The 16,351-nt window shown below is 35.5% G+C and overlaps 1 protein-coding gene across 3 annotated transcripts; it reads left to right on the top strand.

The window, feature by feature from the left end:
* LOC106082921 (protein suppressor of sable) lies at window positions 1-15,402 on the top strand. Of its 3 annotated transcripts, none has more exons than XM_059366860.1 (6): window positions 1-85; window positions 6,159-6,888; window positions 10,177-11,441; window positions 11,518-11,711; window positions 11,784-11,902; window positions 11,979-15,402. In XM_059366860.1, the coding sequence occupies exons 2-6, from the start codon at window positions 6,325-6,327 to the stop codon at window positions 13,773-13,775; spliced, it is 3,939 nt and encodes a 1,312-aa protein (XP_059222843.1). In that variant the 5' UTR covers window positions 1-85; window positions 6,159-6,324; the 3' UTR covers window positions 13,776-15,402. The 3 variants fall into 3 exon arrangements, with proteins under 3 accessions (XP_059222843.1, XP_059222844.1, XP_059222845.1); XM_059366861.1 differs by lacking the exon at window positions 1-85 and adding an exon at window positions 102-940; XM_059366862.1 differs by lacking the exon at window positions 1-85 and adding an exon at window positions 1,168-1,367.
* Window positions 15,403-16,351: the final 949 nt, after the last annotated feature.

Raw genomic sequence — 16,351 nt, 5'->3', positions numbered from 1 at the left:
AGTTGAAATTGTTGAATTGTTCACATGTTTTTAAATTTTTAAAATTATTAATTACGAAATACGCAAAAGTTGGCAAGCAAAAAAAGTAATCAATCAATAAACGAAGAGAACAAAAAATCTTCACTATAATTATAATCCTAAGTACTGCCTACATAAGGAGACCACTACTTTATTTATTTTACACACATACATACGTACATCTCAGAGAACCATGCAAGTCAATTTGGAATAATTTTTCGAAATCAACGATGCATTTATGTACCTATGTATGTTTGCATATGGAGATAAAGAAAAAACGCAATTACGTAATAGTAATTGCGAAGGAAGGGTTTTCGGCCAGGTCAAGCTTTTATTATTTTTCTCTCGAGCAAACGATGGGGAAAATTTAGCAAAACTTGGTTCCTTTCTTTTTTTTTCCACAAATACAGTACATTTCGAAAATTTTCTGTATGTATGTATGCAGCAGTATATAGTGGTGGTAGGGAGCAGAGAATTTGAAAAAGGCGATGACACAAAGGCAACATATGAAGATGTGAGAGGGACAGAGACAGACAAATTATTCGTATGAATACGAATACACACAAATACCAATGAAGACTGCGAAATAGCAATGAGATACCTACCAGCCAAGCGATTACGAGGAAAACGTTGAAATTCAATTACGCGTTGTTTGCCAGATTACGTTTTTAAAATGTAAAAGATATTGGCTATAGCTTTAGTCCATGCAAGCAAATGTTGAAAAATAATAAGCGATGCTTATGAAGTATTCAAATACTGCATAAAATAATAGTCAATAGTTGTCCGATAATTTCAAGTGGACGAGAGCTAAGAAGCAGCTGCTAAAGAAAAGTTGGGGCTATTTCTGTTAAGTGTGTTTTATGTCCCCCTAAAAAATATCCGAAATAAGCAAGTGTTTATTTAAAAAAATTTATAACTGCAGGTAAAAAAAATCATAATTATTCATCTAATTAAGTTGCTACGGCAACAACAAAATGGTCTGAAAAAAGTACGTCATTGTTTTGTATGTATACCTGCGCAATTTGCAATTATGTGGCATCTCACTTTCTCTGCTGTTTTCATTCTCCTTTTGGTCTCTCACATCTGCGCCTGTTTTTTTTTTATTTAATTTTAGTTCTCGCGTGTTGTTGATTCTCCGACTGACCTCCATATATACCTGCAGATATACATACACACATACAAACCTAAAATAATTCAATCGAAAACAATGTCCAAAAGTGGTTGCTTTGGTTTTTGTTGTATGTGCGTATGTGTGTACGTGGTCCCACTCTCTTTCTCGACAGAGGCATGACAACAATGTTATTCATATACTACATTGCAAAAACAATTGAAAACTTCGTCGTTCGTATGTATGTATTTTTGGTATTTCTATGCAAAAACTAAAAACTCGTAAATTTATCAAAGATGAGTTTTTAGAGAGTGATGTTATAAATTCAATGGTGGGTTGTATACATTGTAAAGTAAACCAACCACTAACCAGTTGTCCTTGGATGTCTAATCATACGTTGTGGGAATTGAATTGTTTGTTGATCAGTACCCTTTCAACATCAAAACAAAATTGAATTAAACTTCAACAGTTATAATATTCAATCCATAAACAGCAGTTGTTTATGCTGTTTGGCCAACAATCTGCAAAGACAATTTAAAGTGTGTGCATGTATGTCATTTCGCGGAAGTGTTTATTTAAATGAAAGAAAAAAAGTGCATAAAAAATCATTTTTCAAAACAAAACAACTAAACTAACTATGAACCAGATGACTACCTTATCTTGCATCTGTTGATGGCCACCAACATCCATCTATATTTTTGTGTTCTGTTTTGCATTCATTTTGTTTGTTTTCTGTTCTGATTTCTTTTCCTTCTTTTTTCCAGCTACATATGCGGTTCATGTCTACGCTAAATAAAAGCGAATGTTCATGCCTTCCATGCATGATGAGAGCTTCACAATCTCATTGTCCCCTGTGAAATGCTATGACAAATATCTTATGATTCTCATGTGTCATTCATTTATATTTTGGTTTTTTACTTATGTTTTTTTTTTCATAGTGCATAGTTTTTATTATAATTTTGTATTTCAGTTTGTGAATTTTATTATTTTTGATGCCATGGCTTTTTAAAATTTGCTTGGCATCTCTGAAGCCTCAACGGCGTTGCCATGTTTCGAGTCAATACGACTCTGTAGTTTCCCCCTATGTAGGTGTAGAGAAAAATGAGATTAAATGCAAGACTCAGTGTGGCCAATAAGGTTTTTTGTTAAAGAAAACTTCAAAATGTTTAAGCGTTTTTATATAAAACGCGTTTTCCACTTGCTACATTCATTAAACATGCTTTTATATGGTTTCTTTTATAAAATTTAAATAATTTAGTACATATTTCAAAACCAGGCCGGAGTTGGAAAGACATTAAATCAAGTTTTGTGCAGGCTTGGTATAGTAATAGTCTTCAATAAGATTCACTTAAACATCTTAGTCCATTACGATATCACAAGAACCGGAGATGAAAGAAGTCTTCTAGCTCTAGAGGCATGTCCACATGTACTTGTTCCCTTGGAATTTGTAAGGTAATTCATATTGCCATAGCGTCTGCTTTAAAAATCCCTGGGATAACTTTGTAACCGGGCTCCTAAAAAAGGTGAATTTTAAACTGTTCAGGCATCTCATTGAGAGACCTGGAATAGACAAGGCCTGCTTTTGAGTTTATAAATGCGTTCTCCAAAGTTTTAATGGTTGTTTGGTTATTTGAAATTGTATTTATCATGGGCATTCCACACCTCCGCTTGATACACACTACAGTGATCGATTAACCTTTTCGATATATCCAGTCCCAGTTCTTCAGTTTACAGGCCAAAGTCCACATGGTTGTCTAATCTGGCACCAGTCGTATAGAGGTCTATGTACCTTCTATTCCCAGGTATATTGTAGCTCCAATGACCACTGTCAGGTATCAGACAATGTGTAGTCTATACTGCCTGTGACATAGAACATTTTATCAACGATAACAACGTACCTATAGCCGATTCTTGATAAGGGGAAAAAACCTTATCCTAAAGGCAGTGGTCGGCAAACACAGAAATACCCGCGCTGTTGCTTAATGGAGTGTTCATGAGCAAATACATATGTTGCATTTATTCTTTCGGCATTGTAAAAAATTTAATTTTATGCATTTTTTTAACAAAAATTTGTTACTGTTAGATAACTTTATAATGCTTTTTAAACACTTTATTTGCATACTGCCATGTATACATATGCTTTGGCAGTTACTGCACGTTCATTTGTGCAATGCTATAAATAAAATATTTTGTTGAATGAGTTGTGTAAACAAAAGATTAATGATAAATAATTACCATACATGCATTGTAGTTAATTAGGGTGGAACGACAAAAATTCAAACACAAATCAGTAATTATTAACTGAAGTCTAACGGCCGAATTCACTAAACTTAATGAAGCCTTAAAATAAATTTTATTTGACTGTTCATAAAGGAAATCTGTCAAATATAATTTTTAATCTACATTAGGTTTTGTGAATTATAACTATTATAAGACAACCCAAATCCCGAATTCGCATAAGGTAAAAAAGTTTTATCAAAATTGTATTTAAATTCCATTGCAGGATATTGTCCGGTTTTAGACCATTGTTTAATGCCTTCTAAAATTCTTGTCTCTTCCACTAATTAATGTTAAGGTCTCAGTAATTTTGATGTTTCATCCATACTTCCTTTAAGCAATCCATTTCGTTCAACTTCTAAGAAAAAATCGTAACACAATGGCTTGTTGCATTGATTCGGAGTCCTCACCAAACGCAAACATTCATATGGATTTAATAGATTGACCCTAACATTTTATACTTTTTCGGAATGCCACTCAAATTTTCAAACTCACGTCATTGAATTTAATACTTCTTAAAAAAATACTAAACTTCACTATAAACTAAAACAGTAACCTCGAAAATATATAAAATAATAGCACACCTAATTGCTCTTCATTCCACGAGCCTAAGTAGATTTAAATCTGGTATCGAATCCGCACTTAAGTGCTGAAGTGTGATTTCTGCAAAAGTCGGGCATTGACATAAATATGTTCCAACGTCCCATCACTTTCCCCCATGCCCTATGCACGGTATCACTTGGCGCATTTTTCTAATTATTCTGCACAATTACTCCTGTTGACCTTTGTGACCCTTTATAATGTAAAGCCCTACTAACCTCCTTTTTATTTACTCACAGCAATAGCCTGGTCATTTCTCAAACTGGGGCCCCGCCCTATGAAGACGCCCGAACCTTTCACTTTTCCACAGAGCTACATGAGCGTTATAATATAAAGCCCTACTAAACTTCTTCATACTTCCTCTCAGCAATAACCTCGTCAACTTACGATCCGGGTCCCATCTAGACCTTACGGGCCGTCTACATGGTGCCCAACATCTGTGATCACTCCTAAGAAATCATTCTGTTCATAAAACGTGGTGCGTCCAATTGGCTAAACTTCGTGATCAGGCAACTTTAATCTTCTGGGCTAACATTCAAAACCCCTAGGTCTAGAATAGTCGTCTGCAAGCCCTTTTCTGCATAGCTGATTCGAATCCCTATCACTTAAAAGGACGGGTTCAAATCTCTCTTCAGTCAGTATTGGTAGAAGGTTATTTATGGAGGTCGTTGTAGTCACATTTGATTGTAGGGGTGGCGATACTTGTAGAGTTGCTATAGGTTAGCAAGCTCGTCCCGGTCCTTAAGACATCATCGCGGGAACGTGTTGTCCATTGGTTATTTCAAGCCGCCAATAATTTGCCTTGTCATTTTGAGCATCGTAAGCACTCAGTTTAGATGCCAGAGCCGATGCTGCCCGGCTTCTCACTATGACTCTCCACTTGATGACGCTGATTGGCCGCGACTACATACAGTTACTCCGTATTGAGCATTCCACTATCCACAACCTGTGGAGGCACTCAGTAGTTCGGACACCTTGTGTGGGGCGGTCTCCACCGATCTCACTTAGGCATGCCGCTTGTATAAGAGCAATTCGTTGGATTTCATACACTTAATCATGGTGTCCACTATACGCGCCCTGGTTTTGTGTTGAAATAAGGTAAGACTTAGGGGAGATCTTGGGTGTAATCACCACCTTTGCCTCCAGCCTGGCCTTCAGAGTATACGCAAGTCCCAGACATGCTGGGAATATAGTAGCTAGGTGGGGCGCCAGGTAGTACGCCTACGCTGCAGCAATGCCGGTAATATTCAAACAGGTCCTGGTGACTCAAATATTTGAAAGCTCCTCAAGGCTTCCTTAATCAAGTGTTAAAATGCGTTTATTTTTCACCCATTGTTTTTTCTAATTTTTGGACCCTGCACTTCTCACATATTAATGAGTGCAACCTGATTCAAGTTTAAGCTCAATGATAAGGGGCCTCCTTTTTATAGCCGACTCCGAACGACGTGCCGCAGTACGACACCTCTTTGGAGGGAAGTTGGCATAGTACCTCACAAATGAAGTCAGCAGAGGAAAATTTTGTCTGATGGTCTCGCTAGGATTCGAACCTAGGCGTTCAGCGTCATAGGCGGACAAGCTAACCTCTGCGCCAGGGTGGCCTCCGAATATAGGGGTATACTAATCTAGTCTTCCGTTTGTAAAATCACGTCATAGGCGGACAAGCTAACCTCTGCGCTACGGTGGCCTCCGAATATAGGAGTATACTAATCTAGTCTTCCGTTTGTAAAATCACAAAATTTTAATCTGCGATCCTATGAAGCATGTATTCGTAATCGTCTTGACATTCTGCGACGAAGTAGCCATGCTTATCCGTCCGTCCGTCTGTGTAAATCACGAAAGCGGTCGAACGAATAAAGATATGAGCTTAAAATTTTGCATCATATATACTTTTAATTGAGGTAGATCGTTATCTTTTATCTGTTCTTATCTGATTTGCGATCCATGGTGTGTATATAAGATTCACCCCTACCGCACTTAGAACGTTTTTACATGTTTTGTATATAGTTTAACATGTTGTCATGACTGCTACCTATGTAAACTGGCAGTATAACAGTACTTTCTTTCAAATTACTCTATCCCTCTCTCTCTCTCTCTCTCTCTTTGTCTCTTTGACTCAAACAGCTCTAACTTCCCTTTTTCGATTTCTCTATTTTAGGATTCAATGTTATAAACAAGTGGTAATGTTGTGTAATAAATAAACCTGTATTTGACATCAGTCCCATGCATAAGCCATAACATACTCGATGTCCCTTTAAAAAAACAACAACAACAAACCATAAGTTGAAACAAACATCATTCCAATTGCCAAATAGAACACAAAAATGTCACAGCTAGAAACAGAAATGTTGCCCAAACCACATGATGATGAAGAGGTTGCAGATGCTGTCGATGAAGAAGAAATGGAAGATGGTGAAATTGATGATAGCGATGAAGAAGCTAAACCCGATGATGATGTAGTTATTATTATTAAAGACTCACCGACTGGTGATATTCAAAAAATACCACAAAATTCCTCCCCCAACAATGTCAACATAAATGCTAACAAAACTAAACTAGACATAATTCCTTCACTTAATGAGCCAGCTGCAAATGTTGTGGCCGCGCTGGCGCAACAACCATTGGCACAGAAATCTAAAAAACCCCAACCAACAGAAGATGATTATGCCATTAACATTGAACAGGCCATTGCCAATGCCCTCAAGAAGAAGGGCATTGAGCCAACAATGCCAAAAATCTTAGAAGCCAAACTTCAACAACAAAATGAACACAGTGATGAATCTGGCCCTGCTGCAGGGCAGGGACAAAGTAAAAGTAGTCGCAGGCGCAAGCGTAAACGACAGCGAGAGGAAAAGGAAAAGGAGAAAGAAAAGGAACGTTTGGAGAAGGTAAACAAAGATTTTCAAAAAAAAAAAAAAAATGAGAGATGTTTTTCCCAAAAACTAAACAATAGCAAGAAAATTTTTATAAAGATCATGACAAAATATTTTTCATAGAAATCAAATTTTGACAAAATTTTCTATAGAAATAAAATTTTGACAAAATTTTCTATAGAAATAAAATTTTGACAAAATTTTCTATAGAAATAAAATTTTGACAAAATTTTCTATAGAAATAAAATTTTGACAAAATTTTCTATAGAAATAAAATTTTGACAAAATTTTCTATAGAAATAAAATTTTGACAAAATTTTCTATAGAAATAAAATTTTGACAAAATTTTCTATAGAAATAAAATTTTGACAAAATTTTCTATAGAAATAAAATTTTGACAAAATTTTCTATAGAAATAAAATTTTGACAAAATTGTCTATAGAAATAAAATTTTGACAAAATTTTCTATAGAAATAAAATTTTGACAAAATTTTCTATAGAAATAAAATTTTGACAAAATTTTCTATAGAAATAAAATTTTGACAAAATTTTCTATAGAAATAAAATTTTGACAAAATTTTCTATAGAAATAAAATTTTGACAAAATTTTCTATAGAAATAAAATTTTGACAAAATTTTCTATAGAAATAAAATTTTGACAAAATTTTCTATAGAAATAAAATTTTGACAAAATTTTTTATAGAAATAAAATTTTGACAAAATTTTCTATAGAAATAAAATTTTGACAAAATTTTCTATAGAAATAAAATTTTGACAAAATTTTCTATAGAAATAAAATTTTGACAAAATTTTCTATAGAAATAAAATTTTGACAAAATTTTCTATAGAAATAAAATTTTGACAAAATTTTCTATAGAAATAAAATTTTGAGAAAATTTTCTATAGAAATAAAATTTTGAGAAAATTTTCTATAGAAATAAAATTTTGAGAAAATTTTCTATAGAAATAAAATTTTGAGAAAATTTTCTATAGAAATAAAATTTTGAGAAAATTTTCTATAGAAATAAAATTTTGAGAAAATTTTCTATAGAAATAAAATTTTGAGAAAATTTTCTATAGAAATAAAATTTTGAGAAAATTTTCTATAGAAATAAAATTTTGACAAAATTTTCTATAGAAATAAAATTTTGACAAAATTTTCTATAGAAATAAAATTTTGACAAAATTTTCTATAGAAATAAAATTTTGACAAAATTTTCTATAGAAATAAAATTTTGACAAAATTTTCTATAGAAATAAAATTTTGAGAAAATTTTCTATAGAAATAAAATTTTGAGAAAATTTTCTATAGAAATAAAATTTTGAGAAAATTTTCTATAGAAATAAAATTTTGAGAAAATTTTCTTTTTTTTTTTTTTTTTTTTTATTATTTTTTTTTTTTTTTTTATTATTTATTTATTTATTGATTTCTTTCAGTTTTACAATGACTTATATGATATATATATATAAATTCCCACGAAGCCATATCGGCTTGTCTGTAGGATGTATATCAGCCAAGCTGTAGTATATGTGTCTACATTAGTAGTATTATATATAAAAAAATATTAAAAAAGACAATGTTAATATAACAAATATCAAAATGGAAAAACAAGAATATTAATACAATTTTTTTTTTTTTTTTTTTTTTTTTTTTTTTTTTAAATTTTTACAATTTTGGTTTAGATTGTGCACTTAGTTTACTATAAGGAACTTTTTTATCAATTTATTTCTTTCAAATTTATTGTTACTATTTACAATATTTTGTGGTAATTTATTTAAAAAGTATGGCAAGGTGACCTCTAAAGATAATTTGCCATAATCGTTCGAATACTTGGGTATTTCGTACTTTCCTGCGGACTTGCTACGAGTGTTTCTACTGTGGCTTATGCGTTTCAATATGGATGAATTGTTGAAGAATTCACGAGCTATAGTTGAATTGTAGATTCCGTCGATGTTAAGTATTTCTAGGATGTTATAAAGTTCTTTGCTTTGTGTGGGTGTTGAGTTGTTGTCCGTTGTTGTTTTACTTCTATTTTTGTATAAAAGCTTAACAAGCCTGTTTTGGTATGTTTGTAGTATTCTGCAGTTTTTTGACTTTCCCCACGCAGTTACGCCATGCCTCAGTTGAGATTCCACCAATGAGAAATATGCCTGTCTAAGCACAAAGTATGGCGCGCAATTGCTAAGGTGGTATAAAGCGAACATACATTTACGTAGCTGTTTTGATAGGTGTTCAATATGCACTTTCCATTTAAAGTTGTGATCTAAATGTACGCCTAGATATTTGTAAGTATCGACGAGTTCTATGGTTGTTTCACAATTATCAACTATAGTCCCAATATCTCCGAAAGTGCAAGATCGGTGAAGGCAATCGAAATTATGGAAAGTTATTTTTACATCAGTTTTTGGTACGTGTCTAGGTCTGATATGCATAATTTTGGTTTTGTTTGCGTTGATTATAAGGCCATTGTCGTGACACCATTTGCAAAGAATGTTCAGTTCATTCTGCATTACTATTTCAGCTTCTTTTAGGTTTTTATGTTCCACAAGAATTGCAGTGTCATCTGCATAAGAAAAAGCAGTGCTGTTTTTTAGCAGTTCAATCATCTCATTTGCATAGATTATGTACAATATCGGGCCTAATTTAGATCCTTGAGGTACTCCGAAATTGACTGGCTTTTGGTAACTCAATTCATTATCAATTTTAACTGTATATTGCCTACAGTTGAGATAATCCCTAAACCAATTTAGACAATTCCCTCTTATTCCACATTTTTCTAAAGTATTTAATAGCTGCACATGCGACAGCGTGTCAAAAGCCTTGCTGAAGTCAATGAATAGTGCTAGGCAGTGATGGCTTTTATTAAGATGCTTGTTTATGTGGTTTGAGAAATATCCAAGAAGCTGATTAATATTTTTTTTGACAAAATTTTCTATAGAAATAAAATTTTGACAAAATTTTCTATAGAAATAAAATTTTGACAAAATTTTCTATAGAAATAAAATTTTGACAAAATTTTCTATAGAAATAAAATTTTGACAAAATTTTCTATAGAAATAAAATTTTGACAAAATTTTCTATAGAAATAAAATTTTGACAAAATTTTCTAAGAAATAAAATTTTGATAAAATTTTCTATAGAAATAAAATTTTGACAAAATTTTCTATAGAAACAAAATTTTGATAAAATTTTTCATAGAAATAAAAATTTGACAATATTGTCTAAAGAAAAATGTTGTATTGCAAGTCAAATTTGTATTTTGTTTTCGTCTGTTCAATGCCTATTTGTCTCTCTTTCCTTAGCGTAAACGCCAGGAAGCCGTCAATGATCCTTTGGGTCCTCCCCCGCTTGGTGATGAAATGGACATGGACGAATTCGAAATGATGAATGTTCGTGGTGGTAGTCCACCTCCACTGCCAGCCCTACCTCCTCCGCCACCGGTACACATCTATGACGATTATGATTCACGCGATGAATCCGGCTCTTCCTATGACAGTTACGATAGCAATGGCGAAGGCAGCAATGGAGAACGCCGAAGACGTCGTAAGAAGGAATCGCGTAGACGCAAAGAAAAACGTGCTGAAAGACATGAGAAACGTTCTCGCCGTGAATCTTTGGATGAGAAGCATCGCAATGAGCCCCGCAAACTGGAATTGTGTAAATTCTATCTTATGGAGTGCTGTGCCAAGCGGGATAAATGCTCGTACATGCATGCTGAATTCCCTTGTAAATATTATTATCTGGGCATGGAATGCACCTCCAAAGATGATTGTAAATTTTCCCATGGCGAGCCGTTATCCGAAGAATTGCGTAACATTTTGTTAAAGCATTTGGAGACGGCTCCCAAGGAAATATTGGGAAACTTCAAGCGTATGTCACGTGAGAATGCCATTAATATGATAACTAAGCGGCATGAGGAGTTATGCAGAAAATTTAATGTTCAAAATGTATGGTCACCCATAAATGCCAATAGCTTGCCCATGTCCAATAATCGCCGTAACAATAACAACAATAATAATAACAATAACAACAGTAATAAAAATAATGACCATAATCAACGGCAACAACAACAACAACAACAACAACAACAGCAAAATTCCAATAATTCCTCAATTCCTTCTTTATTGGACTTGGTGGTGAATCCTCCGCAAAATTTGGATGCCAACAAAAATGCAGCAAATAGCAACAGCGAAACTAAACGCAAATCTCGTTGGGCTGACAGCAGCGGCAGTCCTTCGGCAGCAGCAGCAGCTGGAGCTGTTATACAACCACCATCCAAATCGGCCCCAAGCTATTTGGATTTGAAAAACCTAACCGGTATTTTAAGCAATGAGCACATCGATAAGCTTTCGCAAATGGGCATTGTCAATTTGGAGCAGGTTAATCAATTGACATTCGGGCAGCTGAATCAAATTGGTTTGACCATTGCTGAAATCACTGAGATTCAATTGAATGCCATGAATATGGCAAAAGTCACAAGTAGTGGAGCATTGCCACCATTAAAGCAAAACCTAATCAAGAACTCAGTGAGTGGAGGAAACTCTTCGCCTAAGTCTCAGGAACTTGGGTAAGCACAAAACTTTTAAATGTTACCCCAGTATCCGACTCATTATAAATAGAAATCTTTCTACCTTTCATAACAGCAAAACTTCTAATGGGGATGTGGATATGCGATTCCTGCCTGAGGTTACAGCCAGCACTTCCTCAACTGCTGCTATGGAGGGCCCTGATAAGGATGTTACCACCTCATCAAATTCCAACAGCAGTGGTGTGGTCATGGTTGACTACTCTCAATATCTAAAAGACTCTAATCTCTCCTTTGATAAAGGAGATATTTGTAAGTAAACACTTTGAGGAGTTTATATACTTCGATGTTAAAAATTTGTGTTTTTTTGTTTCTCAACAACAGATGATGACGAAAAAGACGATGAGCAGCTGGTCATAGACGATGGTAATCTAGACACTGAAGAACAAGCGCAAAAATCTTCCAGCCTTGATTTGGCCTCACAGCAACTACAGACTGAAAATGTAAGACTGTTAGCAGAAAAATCTGTAAGCCGAACTGCTTTTACTAACAATTCATCTTGTTTCTCCCCTTCCTTAGAACATCAATACTCATCAATCATATGATAATGGTTTTGCCAACAAACTCCAAAGCACCATGTCCGATATAGTAAAGAACTTCCGCAACCCCTTTAGATCTGGGGGTTTATATGGCTCCGATGCCAAATTGCCTGAAGTGCGAGATACTCAGCGCAAAACCGCCGCCCGTTCCCCTCTAAATGATGATGATCCGTTTTATGCTTCCAGCTACACTAAGCGAAGATATTCGCGTGAGAGTAGATCTCGTTCACGCACTCCTCCCGGCTCACAATCGAATACCCCTGAGGCCTCACAATCCCCTGAACCCTTTGACAGACTGAGATCAGATGATGTGGCATCAAGCGAAAAGGCAAAAGTTGTTTATGAAAGATCTACCATATATGATTTTAACAACCTTAGCCCAGAGGATGAAGATCGCAGGGCGACTAGACTGAAAACCGATAAGGATATGCGTTTTTTGCCTGGTTCACTGCTGGGCGAGTCGTCCACCGGCGATACGGACCTGCGTTTGCCCTTTCAGCCAATGACCAACTATACACCGGCCACTGAAATCGATGGTTCCATAACATCGCATCTGCCCATAACCTATAAGGTATACATTGTGGATGTGCCCCAGCCCAGCTATATGGATTTGAGGCAACATTTTAAATCCGATCAAACCACAGATCCAAGACTGAGAAGAATATTAGGCTTGCCAGAATTGTCGCCTTCCCGCACATCATCGGCATTAAGCCGAAAAGTAAGAAAAGCCAGCAATACCAGCATAGCATCACCCTCGGAGACCGAAGATGCTTCACCTCGTTATTATACACCACCCTCGGCGGAGGATAAAACAAGAAGTTCCTCATCAAGAAGTGATCCCAGAACAGATGCGCGAGGTGCCGATCCACGGACATCGGAAAGAGCCAGTGATCCTAGGTCGCAAAGCGATCCACGCGCTGCATCGGACCCACGCTCTTCAGCGTCGGATCCCCGGCGAAATGATCCACGTTCTACTGGGTCAGAGAGCAGCTCGAATGCCGCCAACCCTGCTGGAGGTCAAAAGCAAAATATCGAAATACGCAATTTATTGCAAAAGTCCGAGTGGTACAAAAATCTTAATTCAAAATTCAAGATAATGGTTAACCAACAGCTGGCCTTGGTTTCGACAGAGCTAAAAAAATTCCATCAAGATCCATCGCCCAACAAAATTTTCGACATATCATTTATTGTCAATAATCAGACATTGCAGCAGATCTTAACCAACTTGGGCATTTTTATAGACGACAACGGCGAAGTGGCCCATCTGGAAAGTGATGGTGATGAGAGTCGAGAGACCTCACCCCAACGTCAGGATATGACAGGTAATGCTAAAACGAATATAACATTGCCAAATCTGTCACAGCCCCCGCCCAATGCTGCTGCTGCTGCACAAATAAATCATAATAACAACCCGCCGCCTGCCTTGGATTTCCTAAGAGCTCCACCACCCAATATGGTGCCTCAGGGTCCCCCACCCATAGCCTTGGGACCCATGTTCCAAAGGCCCCCCATACAGGTGTCACCATTTGCTCGCCCCAGCCTCTTGGGTCTGCCCCCCAGCCAGGGCAACCCCATGAATCCATTTAACAATCCCATAAACCCCATGAATGTGAATATAAATCCCAATTTTCTTGCCGGCGGCCCGCCAATGATGGGACCCTTCGGTGTGGGAGGCGGGGGACCAGGGCCAAACTTTGGCGGCGGCATGCAAATGCAGCGTAATTTCAATAACAACAATCAACGCAACAATCGCAATCAAAATAAAAGGAGAATATAGCATACGGCGGATAGAGCTAGTCCGCATGAACATGAAACCACAAAGGCTGGCACCGCTGCGGCCAAGGCCAGTACGAGCACGAGTAGTAGCACCTGCTCTTCAGGAGTTCCGGAAGAGAGCTCTTCTAAGTGAAATTGTTAACAATGATATTCATACATATATACCTACATACATACATACACATATTGTTTGTAAGATTTTAACTTTGTTTGCCCTTTTTTTCTTCTTTTCTAGATTATGTCTTACTAAGTTTTCTTCTTTTAATACATATATGTAGTAGTATATGCTTCATATTTGAATTAAAGTTTTACTAAGTAAAAACTTAAAAATATTTATAAATTAAATTATAAAAGAAAAACCTATGGTTTCTTATTTGAAAAGCTAAAAACTATCTCTTAGAAAGGATAAAAGTTCTTTTTGGGCTGTTTTAGAAGTGGTAGGATCTGTAAATATAAGAAATCTTCTTAGAGAGAGAACAGAAATAGTAAAGATTTGTTAGTGCAGTTTGTCTTACTAATGAGTTGCATAGGATTTAAATAGGTCAAGGCCTTTAGAAGATTAGAAGTTACAGTGCCGCCAATGAATATGCTACTTTATTTTGAAGGTATGAACTAATATTTGATTTAGTAGGATTTAAAACCTATGGATGACACACACCGAGTCATATTTGGCATAGACATTTTGCACAATTGTCCAAGAATAGTATATGTCTTAAATGACTCTGGGGCGACACTGTGATTTGGGCCTTGGGCTCTCCATTGTGATAATAGACTGAATGTGTGAGTTCAGTAACATCTTTACATAGAAGTTGGGTTTTTTTTATTAATCATCGATTTACATGCTAAACAAAAGGTTTTAGGCATATGTTTGTTAAGTCATTTATTTAGTTTTTTCCTCATAGCCAAACACATAAAAAAACCAATTATGACCAAGGGTCGACTGATGTGCATAAATGAAATGAATGACAAGGTTATGGATTAAAAAAAAATCATAATTTTTCATATCAAGTACTGATATATTTCTATAACACAAAACCTTGTCAACTTTTTTATAGTCCTATAGTAAAAAGAACAGAAAATCATTCCGTATTCCTAACCTCACTCTCCCCAATGACTTAAACGACTGATGTGGAAATGATGAGAAAAATTATGCTATTTGTTGCGCCCATAGCCAACTACCATTTTCCATACTTTTGAAGAGAGCTAAAAAAGCACTATACTCCCAATTACCGACTGACTGAGAAAAGAAAATCTTCCCTTTCCACTGATGTTTTCCAATTTGATTTTTTTTCACCCCCCCTACCTATATAAATGATTGTGTGTTTTATATATCAGACTTCAATCTAGTTGTTAAGTTAGTTTGTAATTTATCTGTTAAGTAAAGCTATTGTACATATAGACTATTTGAAAACCAGATATATATAGGCTGTTTTGTTTTAAAATCCCACTTCTACTTCACTTAAAGCATAAGACTTATGTCCAAGTATCTTAATCTATTCTTTCTGTATAAAACAAACATACAACACTTTGAAAATCTTGCATGAAGAGACATTTTTTTTTAGATAATCTCATATGTAATTGTAACTACATTGTGAAAATATAAAAAATAAATTATTAAATAGAATTTATTTACTTGTGGTTTTATTAAAGGTTTGCAAATATATGTTTTTTTTATTTATAAAAAATAAAATTCCAGTTTTCCAGTAGGCAACTCAGTTGCAGTTTGGTTGTTAGCCAGGTTGGCAACTCAACTGCAGTTACAACAAAACTTTTGCCAGCCAAGTGTTAACTTTAGGGGGCGAAAATGGAAAGTCACGCAACTACAGTTGCGTTACCAGGAGATAAAACCAGTAAATAAAAATAATTAAAAAGGCGTTAAGGTCGGCCGGGATACTCACCACTTCGGGTATATACGTAAACCACCTTTCGTCAAAATCCTGTGAAAAATGCATTCCTTATGCCCCATAGCAGCTATAACGAAATATCTTCCGATTTGGACCAAATACTATCAAGTACAAGTTGTTGTTCAATTGTGTATAACAAAATATTGATCTTTTTAGTAGCCATATCTAAAAATAAACCGATCTGAACCATATACGACACGGATGTCGAAAACCCTAACACAAGTCTTTGTGTCAAATTTCAGTGAAATCGGATTATAAATGCGCTTTTTATGGGGCCAAGACTTTAAATGGAGATATCGGTCTATATGGCAGCTATATCCAAATCTGGACCGATTTGGGCCAAGTTGCACAAAAAAGGTTGAAGAGCCTCACTGCCCCGAATTTCGGCGAACTCGGACAATAAATGAGCCTTTTATGGCCCCGAAACCTTAAATCAAGAGATTGATTTTTATGGCAGCTATAGCCAAATCTGGACCGATCTAGGCGAAATAGAAGAAGGATATCGAAGGGTTTAGCACAACTCACTGTCCCAAATTTCGGCGACATCGGCCAATAAATGCGTCTTTTTATGGGCCCAAAACCTTAAATCGATAGATCGGTCTATATGGCAGCTATATTCAAATAAGGACCAATCTGGGACAAATTGAAGAAAGATATCGAAGGGTTTAGCACA

This window comes from Stomoxys calcitrans, chromosome 4, assembly GCF_963082655.1.
Source record: "Stomoxys calcitrans chromosome 4, idStoCalc2.1, whole genome shotgun sequence".
NCBI classification, from domain to species: domain Eukaryota; kingdom Metazoa; phylum Arthropoda; class Insecta; order Diptera; family Muscidae; genus Stomoxys; species Stomoxys calcitrans.
Note: the sequence above shows the minus strand (reverse complement) of the source record. Positions and strands in the feature narration are given on the sequence as shown.

Coding starts and splice junctions, on each gene's coding strand:
- LOC106082921 (XM_059366860.1), top strand. CDS start 6,325: ATGTCACAGCTAGAAACAGAAATGTTGCCCAAACCACATGATGATGAA. Junction 11,442..11,517: donor CCTAAGTCTCAGGAACTTGG/GTAAGCACAAAA, acceptor CTTTCATAACAG/CAAAACTTCTAATGGGGATG. Junction 11,903..11,978: donor AGCAACTACAGACTGAAAAT/GTAAGACTGTTA, acceptor CCCCTTCCTTAG/AACATCAATACTCATCAATC.